This window comes from Macrosteles quadrilineatus, unplaced genomic scaffold, assembly GCF_028750875.1.
Source record: "Macrosteles quadrilineatus isolate MER2022 unplaced genomic scaffold, UCM_ALF_1.0 Scaffold_9__3_contigs__length_116548681, whole genome shotgun sequence".
In the NCBI taxonomy this organism is placed as follows: Eukaryota; Metazoa; Arthropoda; class Insecta; order Hemiptera; family Cicadellidae; genus Macrosteles; species Macrosteles quadrilineatus.
This window is the reverse complement of record NW_026542602.1, coordinates 106,254,943-106,276,566: the sequence shown is the minus strand read 5'-3', so window position 1 is coordinate 106,276,566 and position 21,624 is coordinate 106,254,943. Positions and strand designations below refer to the sequence as shown.

The 21,624-nt window shown below is 35.2% G+C and overlaps 1 protein-coding gene across 1 annotated transcript in view; it reads right to left on the bottom strand.

Moving 5' to 3' along the window:
- Positions 1-3,536: 3,536 nt before the first annotated feature.
- Positions 3,537-21,624, bottom strand: part of LOC129002636 (selenocysteine lyase-like) — a 36,649-nt gene continuing 18,561 nt past the window's right edge. Inside the window, exons 2-8 of the mRNA XM_054430586.1 lie at positions 19,828-20,065; positions 19,083-19,218; positions 18,414-18,558; positions 14,562-14,694; positions 11,196-11,420; positions 5,318-5,483; positions 3,537-4,075 (exon numbers count right to left, since the gene is read on the bottom strand). Of these exons, the coding sequence (XP_054286561.1) occupies positions 3,915-4,075; positions 5,318-5,483; positions 11,196-11,420; positions 14,562-14,694; positions 18,414-18,558; positions 19,083-19,218; positions 19,828-20,058 (1,197 nt within the window). The 5' untranslated portion in view covers positions 20,059-20,065 and the 3' untranslated portion in view covers positions 3,537-3,914. The remainder of the gene's footprint in view (positions 4,076-5,317; positions 5,484-11,195; positions 11,421-14,561; positions 14,695-18,413; positions 18,559-19,082; positions 19,219-19,827; positions 20,066-21,624) is intronic.

Genomic DNA, 21,624 nt, shown 5'->3' with positions numbered 1-21,624 from the left:
AACAGTCGAGTACTACATTAACTGAATATATATATGTTTATAGCTTTACTTACTGTGATCCGTAAACAGCAGACTCCATTCCATCTGCCTGGACGACCCTGGTTGAATACTCTCTAATATGAGGCGTCCAACTCGAGTCCGTCCCTGGGGAAGTCGTCTATGGTGCATTGAGGTTCTGGTTCGGAGGTGTCCTCAAGAACTACGTGTCCAAACCCTTACAGATGTGTCACGAAAAGGGTGGGGTCCAAAATATGTTTTGTACTTTGTCCTCTGTGGCCAGCACTGGAAACTTCCCCTTTCTTCTTCTACGTCAGGATTTTTTTTTTGCCATGAGGTTATCAGTGGCAAACACAGACCCGTCCATGTTTGGCCTAAACAAGACAAAGGTTGCATCATTTATTTTTGATAGCTGGCCACACAACTCCAGAAACCTTCTGTGATTTTGGAGCAGTTTTTCTACAATTCTCTTTCTCAAATTGAAATATTCTGTTGTATTTCCTTGGATCTGATCGACCTTCGACAGAGGCGAGTCTAGTGACTTTGTCAGAAATGAAATGATTTTGTTCATTTCTCTCGCCCAACGTTGAATGGTTGAGTGTTTCCCATTGAACAGTCACTAGGGTGTCGTGAAGCTACATGGTGCCGTAAAGAGAGATGCAGAATGGTATCGCCTGGCTTTTCTTTTGATCTTGAGACAATCTCAAAACCCTGTGTTCCTTCTAAATACACACCATTGTCACGATTGTGACAGAAATTATATTTTATTTTCATAGATTATAAGGTAATAGAATTGAATGTGAGTACAAATCCTGGAAAACTAGAAAGTCTGGTGGCAAGTGTTCGAGACTAGGCTTAGGGTAGTGATGATTCATAATTTGGAGGAGAACCACGTTGTTTCAATCTCATTTTGCGTAGTTGTGGCCGACAGTCAACTTGTTCCCTCGATTTGGAGGTATGTAATGCAAATAATTAAGCAATTTATGTTTAAGTTTATTCCAGGAAAAATCAGTACAACTTCAATTTGTAAATATATAGCTAAGCATTTTTGGGTAAACCAATTAATAATTTTTACTTGAATTTTGATAGACATGAAGATTGAACACCACGTGTTTTTGGCTCAGGTTTCAACGAGTGTTAAAAAATTGTTTTAGCTTTGTATCTTAAAAGGGTTAAATTTAAAAAGCATTGTGTCAATCTAAATGAGTTTTATAACTATCAGTAACTGTTCAGAGAGAATATTTCGATTAAATTTGATTTTTTAAGGTAAAATTAGGTTGGTTTCAGAGTCATGTTCTAGTTGAACCGACAGGATTTTGATATTGTTTTAATTTTGGGTAGTTATTAAGGATTTGTCTTAACAGTTATTTATTTCGACATGGAAGAAGGATATGTTTAATAGAGGTTATTTGTTTTTATTAAAATGTCACAGTAAACTGATTTTGTAATTCGTTAAAGAATAAAGATGTATTAGACACATGTTTGAGACAGCTGATTTAAAATTACTTTGTGGTCAATTTTATTATTATGTAAATTCAGTAAGATTTGTGTTAAACGGTAATATGTTTAAATATTTTATATTTTGTACTTACAAATGATTTTATTTAGGGGGTTGTTTCAAATGTTTATCAATGAGAACAAAATGAGAATTATTAGTATTCTATGTTTAAAATTGATTGTGGAGAAACTAGACTTCAGAAACAATTTGTGGGAAATTAACTTTGCTGGATAGATGTGTGAAAGTATGTGTAACTAGACTAAAATAAATATATTAAAGAAGGGATCCATAGTACGAATTTGGAACATGTCCTAGGGTTCAAGTCCCAGAGTTAAACATCGTCGGAGAGTACACCATCGCCTATCTGTTGTCTGGAGGAGTCTGGACCAGTATCACCTTCTCGGAGGCCTAACAACCGTCTGTGCATAATCTGTTTGCAAACCATGGACGTCTTCTCACCAGTAGACTGTCTCCGGCTCAGATCATCTCAGTGGAGCTCCACCAAGGATTGAAGACAGCGTTCGTGAAGTGATGAGTACCCTTCACCATGTTACACATCAATACTTTCAAATTTTTGATTAGGTCCTATATTTGAGTGGTAAATTAGGAAGTATGGACTTTGGAGAGGACAAGAAGTTTTAGGGAAACGATTATATAAGGGTTTGATCGATCAAAGAAAGGGGAGGGCAAAATTAAAAAAGGGGGGGGGGGGTTAGTAATGGTTGTAAAGTTTATTTTGGTTAAGTGGAGAAATAGTTTTTTGTTAATTTTCTAAGGTGTTTATCATACTGAACAATTGTTAGTTTTAAGAGTTTATTTCATGATATTGGATTTTTACTGGAATAATACGACTTCTTATTTCAGCATGCCCTTCTTGCCTCCTTTCGCAGCACGCTATACTTGGTTTTAAATTTAAGACACTTAGGTGTGTCACCATCAACTAAAGAAACAAAAACAGTTGTACATTTAGGATTGAATAAAGTAACAAAACTCAACAGAACACAACTTAGTTTTTTTCACGCTCAAAACTGTACTCCATTTCTTTGGTTTAAGGGGATACGCCACTATCTCCAACTTTTTTTTTATTATTTTATTTTTGTCAACCTAGTTAGTATATTTTGTTTATACTAGACTTAGTTAGAAGATTTAGGTACAAAAATATTGAATTTATAACTTATTTACTAAATTTATATGCGTTTTTAGTTTTTTTCACCAAAATTTTTAAGAAGTCGTTATTGAGAATAACTTTTCAACTACTGATCGGAATGACATATTCTATTTATTTCCTGATTCAGGATGAAATAATGAGTATTTCTGTGTATAATCGTTATGGTAACTAAAAAAACAAAATTTTTAGGACACCTTTTATTCAAAATATAAAAAAGCTGAAAAAAATATTTAAAATTTTTGCGTAAACATAAATATTTTTAGTAAATGTAATGCTATAGGGCTTACTATACACACAATCCTTTATTACTATATAAAGAAGGTCTGGTGAAAATTTGAATACTATAAGTATAGTACTAACGGAGTTATTCAAACTTTTGTACAATAATAACCTAAAAAACACGGTATTGAGATAATCGCAGGTGATGTAACAGGTGGTTGACAGGAGAAAAATTCCCATAACTACACTAACTTATTATTTTATATTATATATAAAAATAGCAAAGTACTTATTTTGTTTTAAATAAATGTACCCTACTTTATAACTCCATAATACATAATTATGATACACAATTAAAAGTGTACATATCAGGAACAAAAAAAAAAATAGTTCAAAATTTTGTTAAATTGCTGGTTGCGGCGTTTTATATTTTATTTTTTTTATACTAGAAGGAGTTGTCAGATTGGCAAACAATTTTAGCTAAATGTTCACATTTAAATGACCTATCTAAAAATGCAACTTTTGGAAAATGTAAAAAAAATATAAAATATGGCCTACAGATAGTGGCGTATCCCCTTAATTCAAGCAAAATGTGAAGCAAAAAAATACTTCAACATTTTTTGAAATGAGAAAAAGTTATGATAAAGTGCAAGTTAAGTATTTTCACTTATTTTATTGATTATTAAAGTATTAATTTTGAAAATAAGGGTAAACATTTTGCCATCATCAGGAAACACAAACAAGAGCAAGCATGAAACAACGTCAAAAAAGGCATCAGATTTTAAAATAGGATACAAAGTATACTTGCAGTATCCCAAGTCAATGACTGACAAAAAGAAAAGTAGCAGCTACGTCAATGTAAAGTCCCCCTTTAATTATTGAGGTAATTTAAAATCAAGATTAGAAATTGTATTGTGAAGTAAATGGTGGGTAAACAAGTTATCTCACAGCTTCTAACACTGTACTTAAAAACAAAAATACCGAAAACAAAACACTAATTTTCACCCAAAAGCAGTACACATTACTAGGTAGCTATGAAGATATGGAAGATTCAGTACTGGTAGTTTGTTTCAAGGCCTTCACAAGTTCCTCAACAGCTTTGTCAATATCCGCACAAGTTGTCTCTCTGCCGACACTGAGCCTTATAGTTGAATAAGCCAAATTCTCAGGTACACCAGAAGCTAGTAGTACCGCTGTAAAGTACAAAAAAAAGCGGCATATCAAAAATTAATTGTATTCCATTAATCACTCCATTTAATTTTTATTTGTAAAAAACCGCTGTATACATTCTTGAAACGTAACATAACAATATTGAAAACTGAAAAAAGAGTAGAGAGCAAAAAGTATTTAGTAACTAGACCAGGACTATATATATTTCATAAGCCCGTTGATATAAAATATCTAAGCCCAATCAGCTTAAATAAATTCTGGTTAACCCTTTGATTGCTAGGCCAATAATTCATATTTTGTATTTTGTTTGCCTTTTGATTCCATTACCTGTTGTTCATTTGCAACTGTATTGTTTTCATTATTTTATTAATCAGGCTAATTTGGAATAATAAGATAAAACCAAATGTATAACAAAGAAAAGTTTTGGTATTTGCAGAAAACATTAAATAAAACTTTATTTTCGTTGTAAATTTCCAAGTTTTCTTATAATAAATTGTAATTTTCTGATAGCATTACAGTATTTGAAACCAAAATCTCAAAAAATCGAAAGACATCTAATTTACAATGTAATATTGAATTTAACCTTGATTTAGTTTGTAAGGTTATTATGATATAGCCTTTTTAGGAAAATATCCTGTTTGCAGTAAAGCCTCAGCCAAACCATTTATGATCACTGTTGTGGTTCAGTTGAAAAATATCATATAAATAGTCCGTGACTAACTAGTGCTGCTGCCGCTACCTAGTAACACATTGAAAAACTAGGTTGAAGCGCCATCGGGTGCGCCATCTGTTAGTAATTATTGACGTCAGCTTGAATACCAGTTTTTACTCTATATTCTCCAAGCACAGATAGCCGAGAAGGCTAGGGCGTGTGTCACTTGGCCAGTGGCATTCGTTTGCTCGGGTTCAATTCCTGTCCTGTGTGGCAAATAATTGGTGACCTGTGTGTTTGTAGCGATATACTACAACCACTGGGGCATAGTGAGGGGTTCATAATCCTTGGTTTAGACATACACCTCTAATCATCCGAATGGGTAAATCTTTTAGCTAAGTGGTTGTTAGTGTATCCTATGAATATTCAGGTCACCAATGGCCGTTTTGCTACTTTTTGTTAAAATAACCTTCCTCTCTATATCCCTTAGAGATTTTAGTAAACAACCATATATCTTTACATAGCACTCAAAGGGTTAATTGTATATTTTTAGCTATGACTTTCATAAAAAAAAATCGAAAAAAAAACAAAGTAATGTTTATTTGGGACTCACATGAGAGTTGCGTCTGGTCGTGACAAGCTGCAGTAGTGCTGGCGACCAGTGTGGGACACTGAGCTAACAGTTCACTACCACTGAGTGTACACTGGGACCAAGACATACTAGCAGTGTTGGGCAGACGAGGTGATTGGCAGCAGTTCACCACACAGCCTGTCTGCTCCTATATTTAAAGACATGTTAATATTTAACACAAATATGAGGGTAATCTGTAAGGTCACTATCAAACTCCCTCCACAGTCAAGCTAGATAGTACAAATCTGTGTCCAACGCTGTGTTCCTTTTCTTCATCCACTAGTCCACTACTATTTTAACTAGTTACCACGCCACGCCCATGGAAGGGTTAGTCTTGTTGGACGCGTTGCAGAAAGTCAACAGTCCCGGAAGGTCAAATAATTTATACCTGTGCCGCTAGGTCAAAAACTACAATGTTTGCAGTGTCTGTAGATCAAAAATCCCAGTAAGTCAAATAGTACAGTCCGAGCTAAAAACGTGGTCTATGTTAAAGCAATTGACTTATTGGGAATTTGACTTAATGCAACAGCAGTTTTAATATAACGAAATAAGATAAAATATAAGTTCAGTTTCGCTGAGTCAACAGTGCCGGAAGGTCAAAAGTATAATCTGTTAAAAACAACGATAGTCCTCTCGACGCATGACTTCAATAATTTCGTGTTTTGGTGTACTTAAAGTTGTGCTAAAATTTTGAAAATTGGCACAGAGCTTCTTGGTTAGTCCTACTCAATGACTATTTTATTGGAACTTTAAACTATTTACCGATCTAATTAATAAAAATTGATATGTATGGTGAAATAGTTTTAAATCGTGATTTCTAACATGAAAAACTTAGCATGCGAGATTTCTTTTTGTTTTTGGGTTAGAGAGGTTTCGTCTGTGGCAAAGTTGTAGCCAAAAGTGTGATGCGTAAAATATATTTTTTTTTGAATTTTTTACAATCAGTGGTTCAATAGATAACTTGGGTTGAAGAGGACGGCAAATTTAGCATTTCGCAACGCATGGAAAGAACTACATCGTACGATGCGACTGCTGAGTGGACTTTTAATTTACAGTTCTAAGAACAAGAAAAAGATGAATATACAGATCACCAGTACATTCATATTATTTATAAAACATCTTTCTGTATTACCAGCTTACATTTTTCACTTATAAGAATACATCATATACAGGGTGTTAAAAATAAGCGGGGAGATGCTTTACCTAGTAATTCCTTGGGTCAAGATAAACAGAAAATCAAGGATAACATTTTTTCCGAAATCGTTTTGTTAACCAGATATCCACCATTTTGTATTTTTTACATACAAATATTTATCTTTGCACTTTTCCAACCGATGTTTATGAAACTTGGTATGTATGTTAAGGTAGGAGAGACCCATGTTATAAAAAAAGATTCATCTCGATTCACCCTAAAATTTCAAAATTTAACACTTAACTACAATATAATATACTTTACTACACCACAATATTTACGTATCACCATAAATCTTTAACAAAATAAAACGTTAACATTTTTAAAATCCAAAGTAAATCAATATAATCTTTCTTTTTTGAAAAATATATTTAAAAAAAAGGCGATGGTAAAATAATGACAGGCGAGTTTCGATCTGGGTGTTTCAGGTTTGAATCTAGGAGGATTTAACATTAATTAGGTAACATTAATGTTTAATCCTCCTAGGTTTGAACTGATTGAGAGGAATACATGAAACCGAAGGGGGGAGGTAACAACAAGTGCACTAGTATTTACTAGTGTCCAATTACAATTTGATGGATTTAACCAAAACCTTTTCTATTTCACTTATTTTCAGCTGTTAAATTTCAAACGATACGTTTTAGCGACACCATTAACGTTATTATCATGATCATCGTTTGAGTTTGTGTTTGCGGCAATGTATTTTTATGAATAAAACCTTTAATTTGATACCAAACTTGACTTCTGCTGCTATTAATTGACTAGTATGCACTATTAATTAACAGCTGTGTCTAAGGATTATGTCGGCCTTAGTCACAAACAGGACAACAAGATCGCTCCACTCATCCCACACTCATCTCCATTCATACTTGGCTTAAAATGCATACATTTGTATGGTCGCCATTTCAAAGCAACATGGCTACATTATCAATGACAAACGTGGAAAACCTTATACGAGTGTGAGTAAGTCCGAAAACATAGTAAGTCCGAAAACAACTCTAAAAAACAATAAGCAATAAATTGCAAGAACCGTTGCTTATATCATTGGGTATACACGTATGTACTGACGTGTATACTCAATGATTATATCGAACGAATGTACATCGTAAGAATTTCCATTAGTTGTTCCATTTAGTTGTGTGTCCATTAGTATAATAGTTTAGTTGACTCTTTTAAAGTCAGCGGAAATTGTGACTGTTATTACCCTTGAAATAATGTTTGTGTAGTACTTTGCAATCCTACCAATGCTTATAGAATCATACGATTACAATTTTCTGGTTAGAATATGTCGCATAGAGTGGTGACTACTGTATCTTTTTGGTTTGCTTGTAAAACAGGATCAACAGAGATTTTCCATCGACTTAAACAATACGATACTCTCAAATTGTTCATTGCTATAACAAACTATCACACAGTTTGATGAATATTTGTGTGTAAACCACATACAGTACACCTGTATTCTATCTATTTTTCCTTTTATTTTTCCAAGACTTTATAGAAAATCACGCATTACGTGATCAGTGAAGAAAGGCTGTATCCCATGTGTTTTATAGGTAAAGAAGTAAAGAAGAACACTGCTTCAGGTCAGAGCATTCAGTTATCATCAGCAATTGTAATTCCCGAATCAGTGACTGAATCAATAGTCAATTATGTTAGGGTTTGTTGATTATTTATAATGCACTTTACATGCTCCATTTGATAGTTTATAATAATTTACTCGGAATCTATAAGACACCTTTGGCTTGTATTAAATATTGGGTTGGGCCGTTTAGTATTTTGAATACAATAGGGGTACTTGTCAAACAGTTAAATATTATTATTTCTATGAATTTAATGGGTAACTTTAAAGATTAGGTGGAATTTCTAACAATACTTCACCGTAATTAGCAGCAAACATACATAAGGAATTCCAGTTATTGCAACAGACGCTCTGACAGCCCGTCAACATAAGACCTGCAGACGAGTCAACGAATATGCTGAAAAAATAACGAGATAAGTGAGTGTAAAGTGACTATTTTCCGGTCGTCATACGCCACGAGACATTCCGTCAGTGAATGGGAGGCCCACACAAGGGTGAAGATCGATAACGCGCTGCATTTGGAATGGAATAATTTGCACAGGTCCTCGAAAAGTACTAAATTCTCGAGTCCCGAAAAAGTCAAGTGCCCAGAATGTCTTATACACATACGGAAATTTAAGTCCTCAAAATATTGCAATAGTGTATTTTCGTATAAATTCTTGAGACCCGAAAAAGTCAAGTCCCCAAAATGTCTTATACACTTACATATATATGAATTTGAACGGATGGTGTTTTTTGCCTCTAGGGACTCAAAACGAAAAATTACATCGGTCGCGGGTCCAGGTGTTGCCATGAGTACTACGGTAATAGCTTAATCCCTATATGCGAAATTCGCTAAAAACCTAATAATTCTATAGAATAACTAGCTGTACCCGCTGGCTTTGCCCCGTTTAACTAATTAATTTTCAAGATGAGCTCGTTCGCATGGCTCAATCACGTCCTGGTTGAAGTTCGTTCGCTACGCTCACTCACCTTTAGGTTGGAGCTCGTTCGCTGAGCTCACTTGCCTTGGGGTTAACTCGCCTCCAGGTTGAAGTTCGTTCGAAACGCTCACTCAGCTTTTGGTTGCAAATTAGCTGTTGTCATAAATTGTTTAATTGACACAGCTGTTAAGATTCATTAATTCCTTTTAAATATGAAAAATCATAAGGTTAACATGGGAAACTCCAGAGCCACTGGGGCGAAGCTCGAATGCCCTATCATAATAAAAATTACTCAGTTTTCCTATTTAATGCCCAAAGAATCGGTGTATCGAATATCAGCCTCGTAGGTAAATGGGAAGTGGGAGAATTAGTGATGATGAGTGAGTGAGAGTGAGTGTGTCAGTGGCACAGGTTCACTAGTATTTAATTAATCTGCCATCCTCGTACCGAAGAATTAAATGTATCAATGGTCAGCATTACACATAGTATAAATAAGCCAACCATAAGTATGTATTTGAATTTTCTTCCAAATGCTGAATTTGTGTCACAAATGCTGAATGTTACAGCTGTTATGTTAAGCAAATTATATTGTACTAAAAGCTAGCTAGAAGCATTGACTTATTGGAGAAGGTTAGCATCGGCTGCTAGACTTTTTAAAAACTAAAACTTAATTTATAAAAAAAGCTATAACTTATTTTAAATTATAGCTTTGATATTCCCTAGTTCTCAAAATTGTCTTTCTTTCAACACAAAACTAATGAAAATCCATCTTCTGGTTGATTCAGAATCGTGGGGAAAAACCCCCATTTACGTTTTAATAATATATATGATAGTTTGGACAGGTTTCAACCCTTCCGAGGCGTAATAAATTTACACAGTTTATATGTAGACTACATTATAACTCATAAAATAGTTCTACAATTAAATGGATCTCCTTTTACAAACGTATATAATAACCAGAAATTTTCAGATCGTCCTTGCGGGTATTTTATGCCACAAATTTTGATGAAAGGCTATACCTATTTACAGTGTTGACCAAACAGTTGGCAAGAAGCATTAATAGATAAGCTATGTACCAAATATGATAATTTTAGCTCTATTCTAATTATGACAAAACACGAAGTAACTAAAAGCGAGTTTTGTTGGTGTAGTATGCGTTGCAGGAGGTCTACTTTACACTGAATCGACGTTCACTTTTATTGCTTTTGATCTTCCGGCACTGTTGACTCAGCGAAACTGAACTTGTATTTTACCGTATTTCGTTATATTAAAACTGCTGTTGCATTAGGTCAAATTCCCAATAAGTCAATTGCTTTAACATAGACCACGGTTTTAGCTCGGACTGTATTATTTGACTTACTGGGACTTTTGATCTACAGACACTGCAAACATTGTAGTTTTTGACCTAGCGGCACAGGTATAAATTATTTGATCTACCGGGACTGTTGACTTCCAGCAACATTCCCGTCTTGTTATAGTATTGGAAAACAAGAAGACAATTGACGCTCCCACCAAGTATGAATCACTTTCTTCTGGGGTTTGATAGCTGTAGGAAGTAGGTTGATGCCAGTTGACAGTATGTTTTGGTTTTGAGTGATAAAAATGGCAAAGCCCCACTTTCACCCCACAAAACCCTGTTCCTATGGTCCGATTCTGCTGGTTTGCCAACTTATTTGAATAAATGTGTAGATTTATATGTTTGTACTATTTCATAATTTTTTTTCTGTGTTTGTATATTTTATCTACACTGGATCAGTTTTACTCGAGTTATTACAGTCACACGCACATATATATGTGACTTTGATCAGTTGATATTTTTACCTCTGGGGACATCAAAACAAAACAAAAACAAAAGGTTGTCCCGGAATAGATTTTTTCACAAGACCTATGGTAATAGCCTATCACCTACATGGGAAATTTCCAAAAATTAAATTTAATATTACTGATCAAAGCTTAAATATTGTAACTCATTTTTCCTGTCCATGACCTTAACACTGTGTTATTTCTTTCCAAAATTATTTCCATATTGTCATTATCAAAGCCATCATGGTCCCAGTCCCACAGGTGAAGGTAATTGGTTTTACTGTACGAGTGTGTTTAATCCTGTGAGGGGAGTGAATAGCTACTGAGCTATAAGTTACAAAACAACAAAGTAAAATGACTTACCTGAAGTTGTTTTACAAGGTAATCTCTGGTGTTTCTCATAGTGTCAGTGTATGTCTGAAGGTTATCCACCACCAGGGTAGCAGCCTGGCCCAGCCCAGCTATCATAGGGGTATTCTCAGTACCAGGTCTCAGCCCAGCCTCTTGTCCTCCTCCCCATACCACAGGGGTGACAGGGGCACCCAGATTGCGGTGGACGTAAAGAGCACCAATACGTGGACCATAGAACTGTCAACCATTGTGTTAAACGTTAAACCCGAATCTCAAATCTCAAAATAACTTAATTTTGCAAAAGTTTGGGTTTTTATGATTCGATTCATGAGTTTTGAGGTCTGCGGTTCAATTCATTCAGTGTTTTTGTGAGTAAAAATTACATTAGTACAGTATGTTATTCAAATTTTCATTATCAGATTCAGGAGTTTAATTTATTTCAATATTATGTTGTATATAAACAATTGTGTTTTTATAGATTTAAAATGTATAAGTAATTCATGTCATAGGACTTTTTCTTTCAGTTTGTATTGCATTTAATGAACCTTTAATTTTACCTATTTTTTGACATTAACCAAGGCCACACTAAAAAAAACAGGCCGTAATGCTCGTCAAGCATGACGTCAAGATAGAAGACTGCAATGACGTAGGTATTTATTTATTTATTTATTTTCCAAGGAAAGATTAAAGCAAGCAGCTGATCACAAACGGCAAACATTACGTCATTGCCGTCTTCTATCGTGATGTCATAATTGACGAGCATTACGGCCTGTTTTTTTAGTGTGGCCTTGCATTAACCAGGTGAATAACAATGTTGATATTTGAAATTTATTTTGTTTAAATTTGTTTTCATTGATAAAGACATGTTTTGGTTTTCATAAAAACAATTTTAATTCAGAGAAAATTTGCAGCAAAATTTTAGTTAAGACATAAGATTTTATTGGTCTTTTATTTTAACATTTGTACGTATATTGACAACAGTTCAAATTTAGAGTTTACATTAAGTACTGAATGAATACTGTGAAGTACTGTGTCCTTGTTGAATATTTCAGTCTTTCATAGTTAACACGTTGACTGCTCAAACAGTCTGAAATACATTGGATCACTGAAAGCTTAGCCATTAATGAGAATAGTTGTTATTGTGAGCGCCACCTGATGTTTACACCTTTATCTTTTAGCGAATTTCCCCTATAGGGAATAAGCTATTACCGTAGTACTCATGGTAAGACCTGGACCCGGGACCGATTTACTTTTTCGTTTTGAGGTCCCTAGAGAACAAAAACACCATCTGTTGAAATTCATATATATATATATATTTATATATGTGTCCGTTAGCGCGATAACGCGAGCAAAAATCATCCGATTTTGATTCAATTTGGTACATACGTGTAAACCTACGTTTATTCGAACGAGTTCGCGAACCAGCATGATCAGACTATGGGAACAGGGGTTTATGGGGTAAAAATTGGTTTTTCCCATTTTTGACCCTAAAAACTTAAAACTGTAGAGCTTAAAAAAACAAATAATTTAGTATATTGAAGCGTTATTATGCGCCTAATGGTTAGGGAGAAAATTCCAAAAATATGTAAATTTAAAATTCACATGTCATTCTTATGGAGAATAAGTAAACTGTTGTAGTTTGCTTGTTTATGAATATATTTTGATCAAATTTGGAAAATGCATTAATTTCATACTAAACAATTACATTTTACAAAAAAATACCTTTTTACCCTCCCTGTTGCAGCAAACCTAAGTACTCGTTAAACTAATGTTTTTTAAATAGGGAATAAATGTGATATTTTTAAGGAGACATTTTAGTGTAAATCCAGTCAGGCAAATGGAAATTCGCTTAGTCTGCAGGTTTGCTGCGGCGGGGGTATTTCACTTTTGCACCAGCTTATGAGTTTGAATAGGGTTAGTTTAAAAGATAAACAAAAAAGCGCTGGTCCATAGGTGATCACATGCCGTTATTATTCAGCATTCAAAGTGTTAAGCAAATTTGATTTAAATAAATATATAACAAACTAAATAGTAAATAACCAAGGGGGTAACGTTCAATGTTACTAGAAATAAATAAATATGCCTGAATAGATAAAGAAACTGACTGTTCAGTAAACTTCAATATTCTATTTTAAATGCTCTTTGCTCTTTGTTTTACTTACAACTCTTTTCAACTCATTACAACATGTGCTGTAATACTATTTATTTATTTGATTGTTATATCATATGTTGTATCATTGGCTATTGTATACTGAAGTAGATGTCCCATCTTTTTGGACCAGCTGTAGCAATTTTTTTGTTAAAAAAGAACTTAAAGTCGGGACCACGTAAGTTTGCAGTTGGTAGTAGCCAATCACAAGACAAGTCTAGTGCGACGTTGCCACATCGCCCATTGACAACACTTATTAAATATACAAAGCAATATTTTCAAATCAGCTGGGATTATTAGATTTGGCAACACCGCACGGTTCTTATTGGTTCATTCAAAACCATATGGTAAATAGGCTCCTCCCTCAACTGCAAACTTATGTGGTCCCGACAATAGTTGTTTGAGCTAGTCAAAGAATGTGCTAGTGACTAAAACTCTACAGTATTTTCTACCTTATTTTTTGTTGCTGGCCAAGTTGACGGGTCATAACAGTTGCTACAGCTCACAATAAGTAATTCCATTAGTTTGAATTGGTAAAACTGATTGTGTATTCAACAGAAATCAGTAATTTAGATCAGCACAATCTGTCGGTGGCTCTCATCAACTACAACTATTTTGGAAAAAAAGCTGGCTACAAATTTAATATGGGGATGGAATGTCTTGTATTTCAAATGTAAATAAATCAGAGTGTCTTGTTCTCTTACTACCATTAAATGTGTGTTCATTTTCCTCTCTCTCATATTCTTTAATCTGAATATTTCTCTTTCTCAACATTTACCCCTCTGGTCCTTTAAACTATTTATCATTACCTTTTCTCATTTTTATTCTCTTTTCCCACCACTCTCTAAATAATATTTTATTCCCATAGTAATATCATTCTCTACAAACAAATCACTGACTGTTTCAAAATGAGATTTCAAGTTGGTTAAAAGACTGAGCGCCCAACTCATATTAGTGTGGCAGAAAAGTCTAAAATGTTTGAACCAGTTTGGGCAGATTAGTTGATGCTCAACATATGCAAACCAGTTGAGAGTAAATGGCAAGGTTACAGGGTTTGTAAAAAACTCGGTTCTTCTGATTGGGTGTTAGGGGAAAGTTAAGCCTTTAAGGAATGATGGGATGCATTTCTAAGAGGGATCCAAAGAATAAATAAACTAAACCCTAACTTCAATTTTTCTACACGTAGTGAAAACAAAATTAAGTTAAATTGCTAATCACAGCTGGAGTACCTTATGGCCTACTATGGTCAGGTAATCCACTTGCAGATAACGCACATCAACTGGTAGTTTGCCCACTGCTTGTGCTGCGTCTACATGGAGCCACACTTTGTGTTTGCAGCTGTCATTTACTCTCTTCAACAGCCTGCCAACAGAGCAATACAGTATAAAGCAGATTTTATAAAATGAACCAGAATTTGGGAATCAGGTTTTTCATGTCTTTTTAGGAGGAGATCTAGTCTTACTTAAAGGTAAATGATAAGTTCTTAGAACACAAGTTTACCAGTAACAAAGAGTATATCGCAACAAGGTCTAAATAAAATTACAAATTAAAAACAAAATACCTGGGAACCCAGTTTTGCTCGGGGAAATTCATTAGTATACTCTGAGAGCAATCTATGGTCAATGCCATTTATTAGAGGTGTGCGAGCGGCTCGATTTTTTGAGCCTGGCCTATAAGCTTGAGAGATCGAGCACAAAGTCCAAAAATAGAGCTTGGGCCTATCAGGCTCGTAAAATGCGTCTGCAAAGTTCGCGCATTTGTAAAACTCACGCTTTTGTCACAATTGCAGAAGACTATAATGGCATTTCCATGACTGAGCGAGATGACCATAATGTCTACAAACCGCCGGAGATACTCAGGATTTTGCTGAGATTGCGGATGATTATGGTAACGTTTAGGTTACCGCAGGAGACAACAATGTTAATGTCAAATATATACACATAGATAAATATTATTTTAATCCTATACCGTTACTCTAATATGAGCAATGCTTGCTTGTATATTTGCTTCCACAAAGATCTCAAAAACGGCTTAGACTATTTTCTTGAAATGTTGTAGTTTATTTCTGGCCTAAAAACGTGTTTACTGCAGTTAGAACGACCAACAAAAATCTAATTAAATAGAAAAATGAAACTGAAAGTCAAAAATTTTTAACATTGGCCTTATGGGTTGCTAATTAATTAACCATTTTGGTTGAACAAAATAACAAGGACAAGGTAAACAAAAGACATGTAACATGTGTAGTATAATAAGCCATCCAAAGTATAATAGTAAATTACAAAATACAGTACAAAGGGAAAAACATCAGTTGTAACTATTGAGCAAAGATTACACTGAAGATTACTCGATACATTAGTGAAAGGCTAGCAGTGCGGAGTGTGGGAAGCGTCTGTGACAGTTGGATTAATGTATCTAAAATACTAAAATGCTATGGGAAGGGAGAGGAACAGGTCTAAAATTTAGGAAGTGATAAAGGAAGTAGTAAAGGCTAGCATTGCAGAGTGTGGAAACCGTCTGTGGCGTTAAAGATTAATGTATCTGCAATTCTAAAATGCTATGGGAAGGGAGGGAAACAGGTCCACCACGTAGGAAGTAGTGAAAGTAGTAGTAGCTATTTGTGTACTTTTTATTGGTGTGGCAACACAATCATTACCATGCAATGGTAGGGAAAATAACAACATTTTATCCTACAAAATGAAATCAGTTTACCGAGTATTGGTTCGAAACAAATAATAAATCAATTTGATCAATATACATTACTAGCTGTACCCGCGGGCTTTGCCCCGTTTAACTTCATAAGTGAGCTCGTTCGCATGGCTCAATCACGTCCTGGTTGAAGTTCATTCGCTACGCTCACTCACTTTTAGGTTAGAGCTCGTTTGCTGCGCTCACTTGCCTTCAGGTTAGCTCGTTTGCTACGCTATCTCGCCTCCAGGTTGAAGTTCGTTCGCTACGCTCACTCACCTTTTGGTTGCAAATTAGCTGTTGTCATAAATGTAAAAGAAATAATAGTGCTGCACCCTGTTGGTAATCCTTGTAACTTTAATGCTATTGAACATCATAGAGAACAGAACCAACTTGTTTAATTGAAACAGCTGTTAAGATTCATTAATTCCATTTAAATATGAGTACTCATAAGGTTAACATGGGAAACTCCAGAGCCACTGGGGCGGAGCCCAGAGGTCGGAGGGTAAAATCCTTTCTTAGTGAGTGTCTACTACCCATAAGTAAGATGCCTGCCAAGTTTCAGGTTCCTAGGTCTTATGGTTTCTGAGATTTCGTGATGAGTGAGTGAGTCAGTGGTATTTGAGCTTTATATATAGATTACTTTATTGAAAATGAATTAACATTGCACATAGGCCTAGGTTGTAAACTTAAAAGAATTTTTTTTACTATAGGTAAGATTTACTTACTTTTGCCTGAAGGTGTCAAATGTTAACATATGCTGTACATGTTTCGAGCTACTTACAGTTCATCTTCAGCAGCATTCTTGAATAAAAAAAATCACATCAAACGACGTTTGTCGACTATTTACAGTTTATATATACACACACGAACACACGGAAATATATACAAAGAACACACACACGTTTGGCAGTGTAGGTACCGTAAACATGTTTGCGTACGCACGGTTAAACAAAGATAACCACGACCGGGCGACATTTGTAGCAGGCCTACTGAGGAACTTGAACACGGGAGAGTGACGTCACGGTATTTTATCATGGTGTGTATATATAAACTGTAAATAGTCGACAAACATCGTTTGATGTGATTTTTTTAAATTCAAGAATGCTGCTGAAGATGAGCTGTAAGTAGCTCAAAACATGTACAGCATATGTTAACATTTGACACCTTCAGGCAAAAGTAAGTAAATCTTACCTATAGTAAAAAATATTAAAGGTATCAAGGCTGATATAAAATTAGTTAAAAGAATTGTTCTGAATGCTTTCCACTAACTTCAAGAAGAAAAAAGTGCATTTTATTCTTAAAACTAAACTACTAAACTTTACTCAACTAAATTTATATACACGCTTACACACTAACACTTTTAACTGGACAAGAAACACCTCAGTCCTCAATATAATTTTGCGTCAACATATACAAAGTTTCACCACTTAGGGAATTATTTCCACCTAAGGCCCTGTACACAAGAGGGCGGCAGCCGCCGCGGTTGCTATTGCGCGGGAACCGCGGCGGTTAAAAGTACAAAGGAGAAAATGGGACTGTTCACATGCAACCGCCCACTTCCAATCAACCGCAACGAACCGCGGCGGTCGTAGATTTCCCTTCGACCGCCGCGGCTCCCGTGCGGTTGAAGTTACTAGAGTTGGCATGAGAGCGTACACATGAGTGCGGTAGCCGCCGCGGTTGACTACAGTTGCTACTATAGGATCACAGACATCTGCGTGCTTGCCCTGTGGACATCGCTCTCTCTCTCTGTGTTGGTGAAGTGTGTAGCTTTGGCTGGAGTTAATGTAGTGCTCGTAGTGTAAGTTTACAATGGCCATGCGTGCTGCTGTGGAACCAGAAAACTTTGAAACTGAACTGTCCATTAAAGAAGTACAAAAAGAAGATACGTTTAGGGCATAAACTAAAAAAGAATGCGTGGCAAGAGTTTGTTGCGTTTTTTGCTGAAAAGAATTGTAAAGCGTTACGCGTTTAAAAGAAAAATAATTGGGTAAATACAGTACTGGCTGTCGAGCGACGGTCAATTCACACCGCAACCGCAGCGTAACCGCGGATCCAACCGCTGCCATGTGTACGGTCCTAGGCGGTCACCGCTGCGGCCACCGCGGCGGCTGCCGCCCTCATGTGTACAGGGCCTAAAACCCTAATATGACTGGAATAATAGGATTTAAATAAAAGCTCTTCTAAACAGACCAACAGTCTATGATATCAAATTTAGAATTTTGGAGTATTTTATTTATTAAAAGGTCATTAGTAATAGTAATATCCTAATCATTCTCTTGGCATAAAGCCTACATACAACACAAATTCTTTCCACATAATTAAATCATAAGTGTTTTGAGAGTATTCAAATTTGACTTATTGAGCAAATACACTGTTTCACATGGTATTACCTTGCTATTTCTCTAATGGGAAACACAACTCCAGTCTCGTTATTGGCCATCATGACAGAGACCAGAACAGTGTCTGGTTTGACAGCAGCCACTACATCTGCAGCTTCCAGACAGCCATCACTGTTGACAGCAACCTCTGTGTAGCCTACAAAGCAAACATTTCTCAACCAACTTCCAGACACGCTTCAATTGGTTATAAGTATCACACACAGTTATGTGTACTCTGTTGTAAATAGTTCCTGTTCAAAGATCTGTGGATTCCCATTGTTGTCAGCCAGTATGTCCTGAATAGCCTTGTCTTTCTGAAGAGAATCTGAGCAGTTTTTACAGCTTGGACATTCTTTGCCATTTCAGTCTACATTAGAAGCTACCAGCTATCAAGATTTAACACCCTACAGTCTTTAGAAGCTTGCAGACAAATGTCTCATATGCAAGGTTGAGGGGGGAAATAGCATTCCCACACAGCCAATGCCATTGTTTCAAGTTTAAATGTATGTTTTTTTTTTTTAGAAAATCATGATATATGTATCAAACAAATCATTAAGGGCCTAATTGAGTATCCTAGTTAAATTCAGAGCAACAACCTAAACCTATTACTTTTACTTTGTATAGCTAATTACTACTCAACATGTTTTCCATTTACGTCTGGAACTAAAGTAGATCACTCACTTATAACCCCTTTGTCAGCTAGTCTCCTGACAGGCTCCACAGTGGCCACATGCTCTACATTGGACATGACAACATGAGGGGTTGTGATGAATTGTCTTCCCCACTCTACAGTACTGTGAATCGCCATGTTGTTACTCTACCAACAAACAACTGATGTCAATTTAAGAGGATCAGCAGATTTTAAATATTTAGACATATTTGAGATTTCTACACTCATTCGCTTATACTAAAATTAAAATAATCACCATGTTCCAATGTAATGATGATGAATATAATTGCATTATGGTTTTTGTTTTACCGTACCGAGTTACTTACTACTGCAGCCTAAGACTAGGTAAGACCTAGGTTCAGAACCACTTTTTGCTTAAGGGTCTCAAGAAGCCAAAATGGCTGTTTATTCTAACAGTTTAAAAAAAGTTTTAGTAGGCACGGCACTGTAGCACATGTCATGTAAAAATTATCCAATTTGTATGCCATTTGAATTTAAATGCGAAAACCAACATACATTTGAATAATGTTGCCTACCAACAAGTGCTTGATCAAGATGAAAAACGATTAGTATCTAACACTATCATTTCACGCCTAAAGGTTACCACTGTATGAACACAGTTAATAGAGGTTCCACTGTATTCATATATCACACATTATCCTATTTGGTCCTCATACACATACCAAATAGCTATCCACCAAATAAATGTGTTTCTTATCATCAATATCAGTTTTAAAAACTTTAATTCAAGTTTACCTCGGTTCCCCCGGAGGTAAATACAATGTCAGCTGCATCAGCTGCATTGACAAGACGAGCGACAGCGGCTCTAGCACGATGAATGGTCTCTCTGGCACGATGTCCGGCAGCGGAGGCCGAGCTAGGATTGGCCCAGTCTCGCTGGAGGCTCTCCGTTATAGCTGACACTACCTCAGAGGCAACGGGAGTCGTGGAGTTGTAGTCCAGATATATTATACTTTCATCTTTCATTGCTGAGCTGAAACAATTCAAAATTCATAGACAACCAATTTGTAATTTTATTGAATCGTGGAAACTGCATTAATGCAGTTATACATCCCATTTATATCGACAAGCTGAAGCTGAAGCAAACTATTTAAGTTGTGTCTCAATAATTCTATAGTTTGTAATGCGACGTACTTAGTACTCGGTAGTCAGACACGCGATCAGATACAACAGACATAGTATCTGCTTAAACAACAAAATGTTTTCTGTATTATCTGCAATTTATTGTTTGATACAATTGAGTAGAATAAGGCAGAAGCTAGTCAGGTTTGTCCCATTTTACAACTAAAAATCGTAATATTTTAGCTATTTCTTATTTGATCTTTTTTGAACTTTTGATCGTTTGAAAGGGAATTAAAAATGCTAAATAAAAGTGTTTGTGACATTTTTTTTATAAAATTAGCCGTTTTTGAGAAATTTAAGTTTTAACAAAATTAAAATAACCGCCATTTTGAAATTTTAAGTTGAATTAAGATGAATTTTTTTCTAACATTGGTCTTTTCCACCTTAACCTACATACCAAGCTTTATAAAAATCAGTTGAAAAAAAATTAAATATAAAAATGTTTATGTCAAATACAAAATGGTGGATAATCTGGTTAACGAAGTGATTTTGGAAAAAATGTTATTCTTGATTTTCTCTTTATTTTGACCCATAGAACTATTTCCTGGAGGTTGGCTGTTTACTTACGGAACATTCTGTATAGTCTGTTAGCACGATAACTCCAGCAAAAATGATCCGATTTAGAGGAAATTTGGTAAAGACGTATTACATTTATTTGAACAAGTTCCTGAACCATCATGACCGGACTATGGAAACGGGGGTTTGTTGGGGTTTTATGGGGTAAAAATAGGTTTTTCCCATTTTTGACCCTAAAAACACATAATTTTACAATTTCTTTTCAAACCATTTTGTAGAGCGTAAAAAACAAATAATTTTGTATATTGAAGCGTTATTATGTGCCTAATAGTTACGGAGAAAATTCCAAAAAGGTTTAATTTAAAATTCCCATGTTATTCTTATGGAGAATAAGTAAACTGTTGTAGTTTGCTTATTTATGAATATATTTTGATCAAATTTGGAAGATGCATTTCATACTAAGCTATTAACATTTTACAATAAAAAAAAAAAAATACTTATTGGGTTTTACCCTTTCTGTTGCAGCAAACCTAAGAACTCGTTAAACTAATAATTAGTCTATTTAAATAGAAAATAAATGTGACATCATTAAGGAGACTTTTTAGTGTAAATCCAATCTGGCAAATTGAAATTAGCTTAGTCCGCAGGTTTGCTGCGGTGGGGGTATTTGGTCTTGCTCTTGTGTGGATGGCATTGAAACATAACAATAGTCAAAACAAGACTTGATGGGGGATTACTAACTATTTGTATCCTGATAGTTTCAATGTAACTAGGTAATGTCCCAATTTCGCATTATATCACGATGATAACAGGATGTTTGCAATTTTGTTGATAAATAGCTTCAATATAAGGGGGATATTTATATGAAGGGTAGCGATGGAAAATTTATTTGAA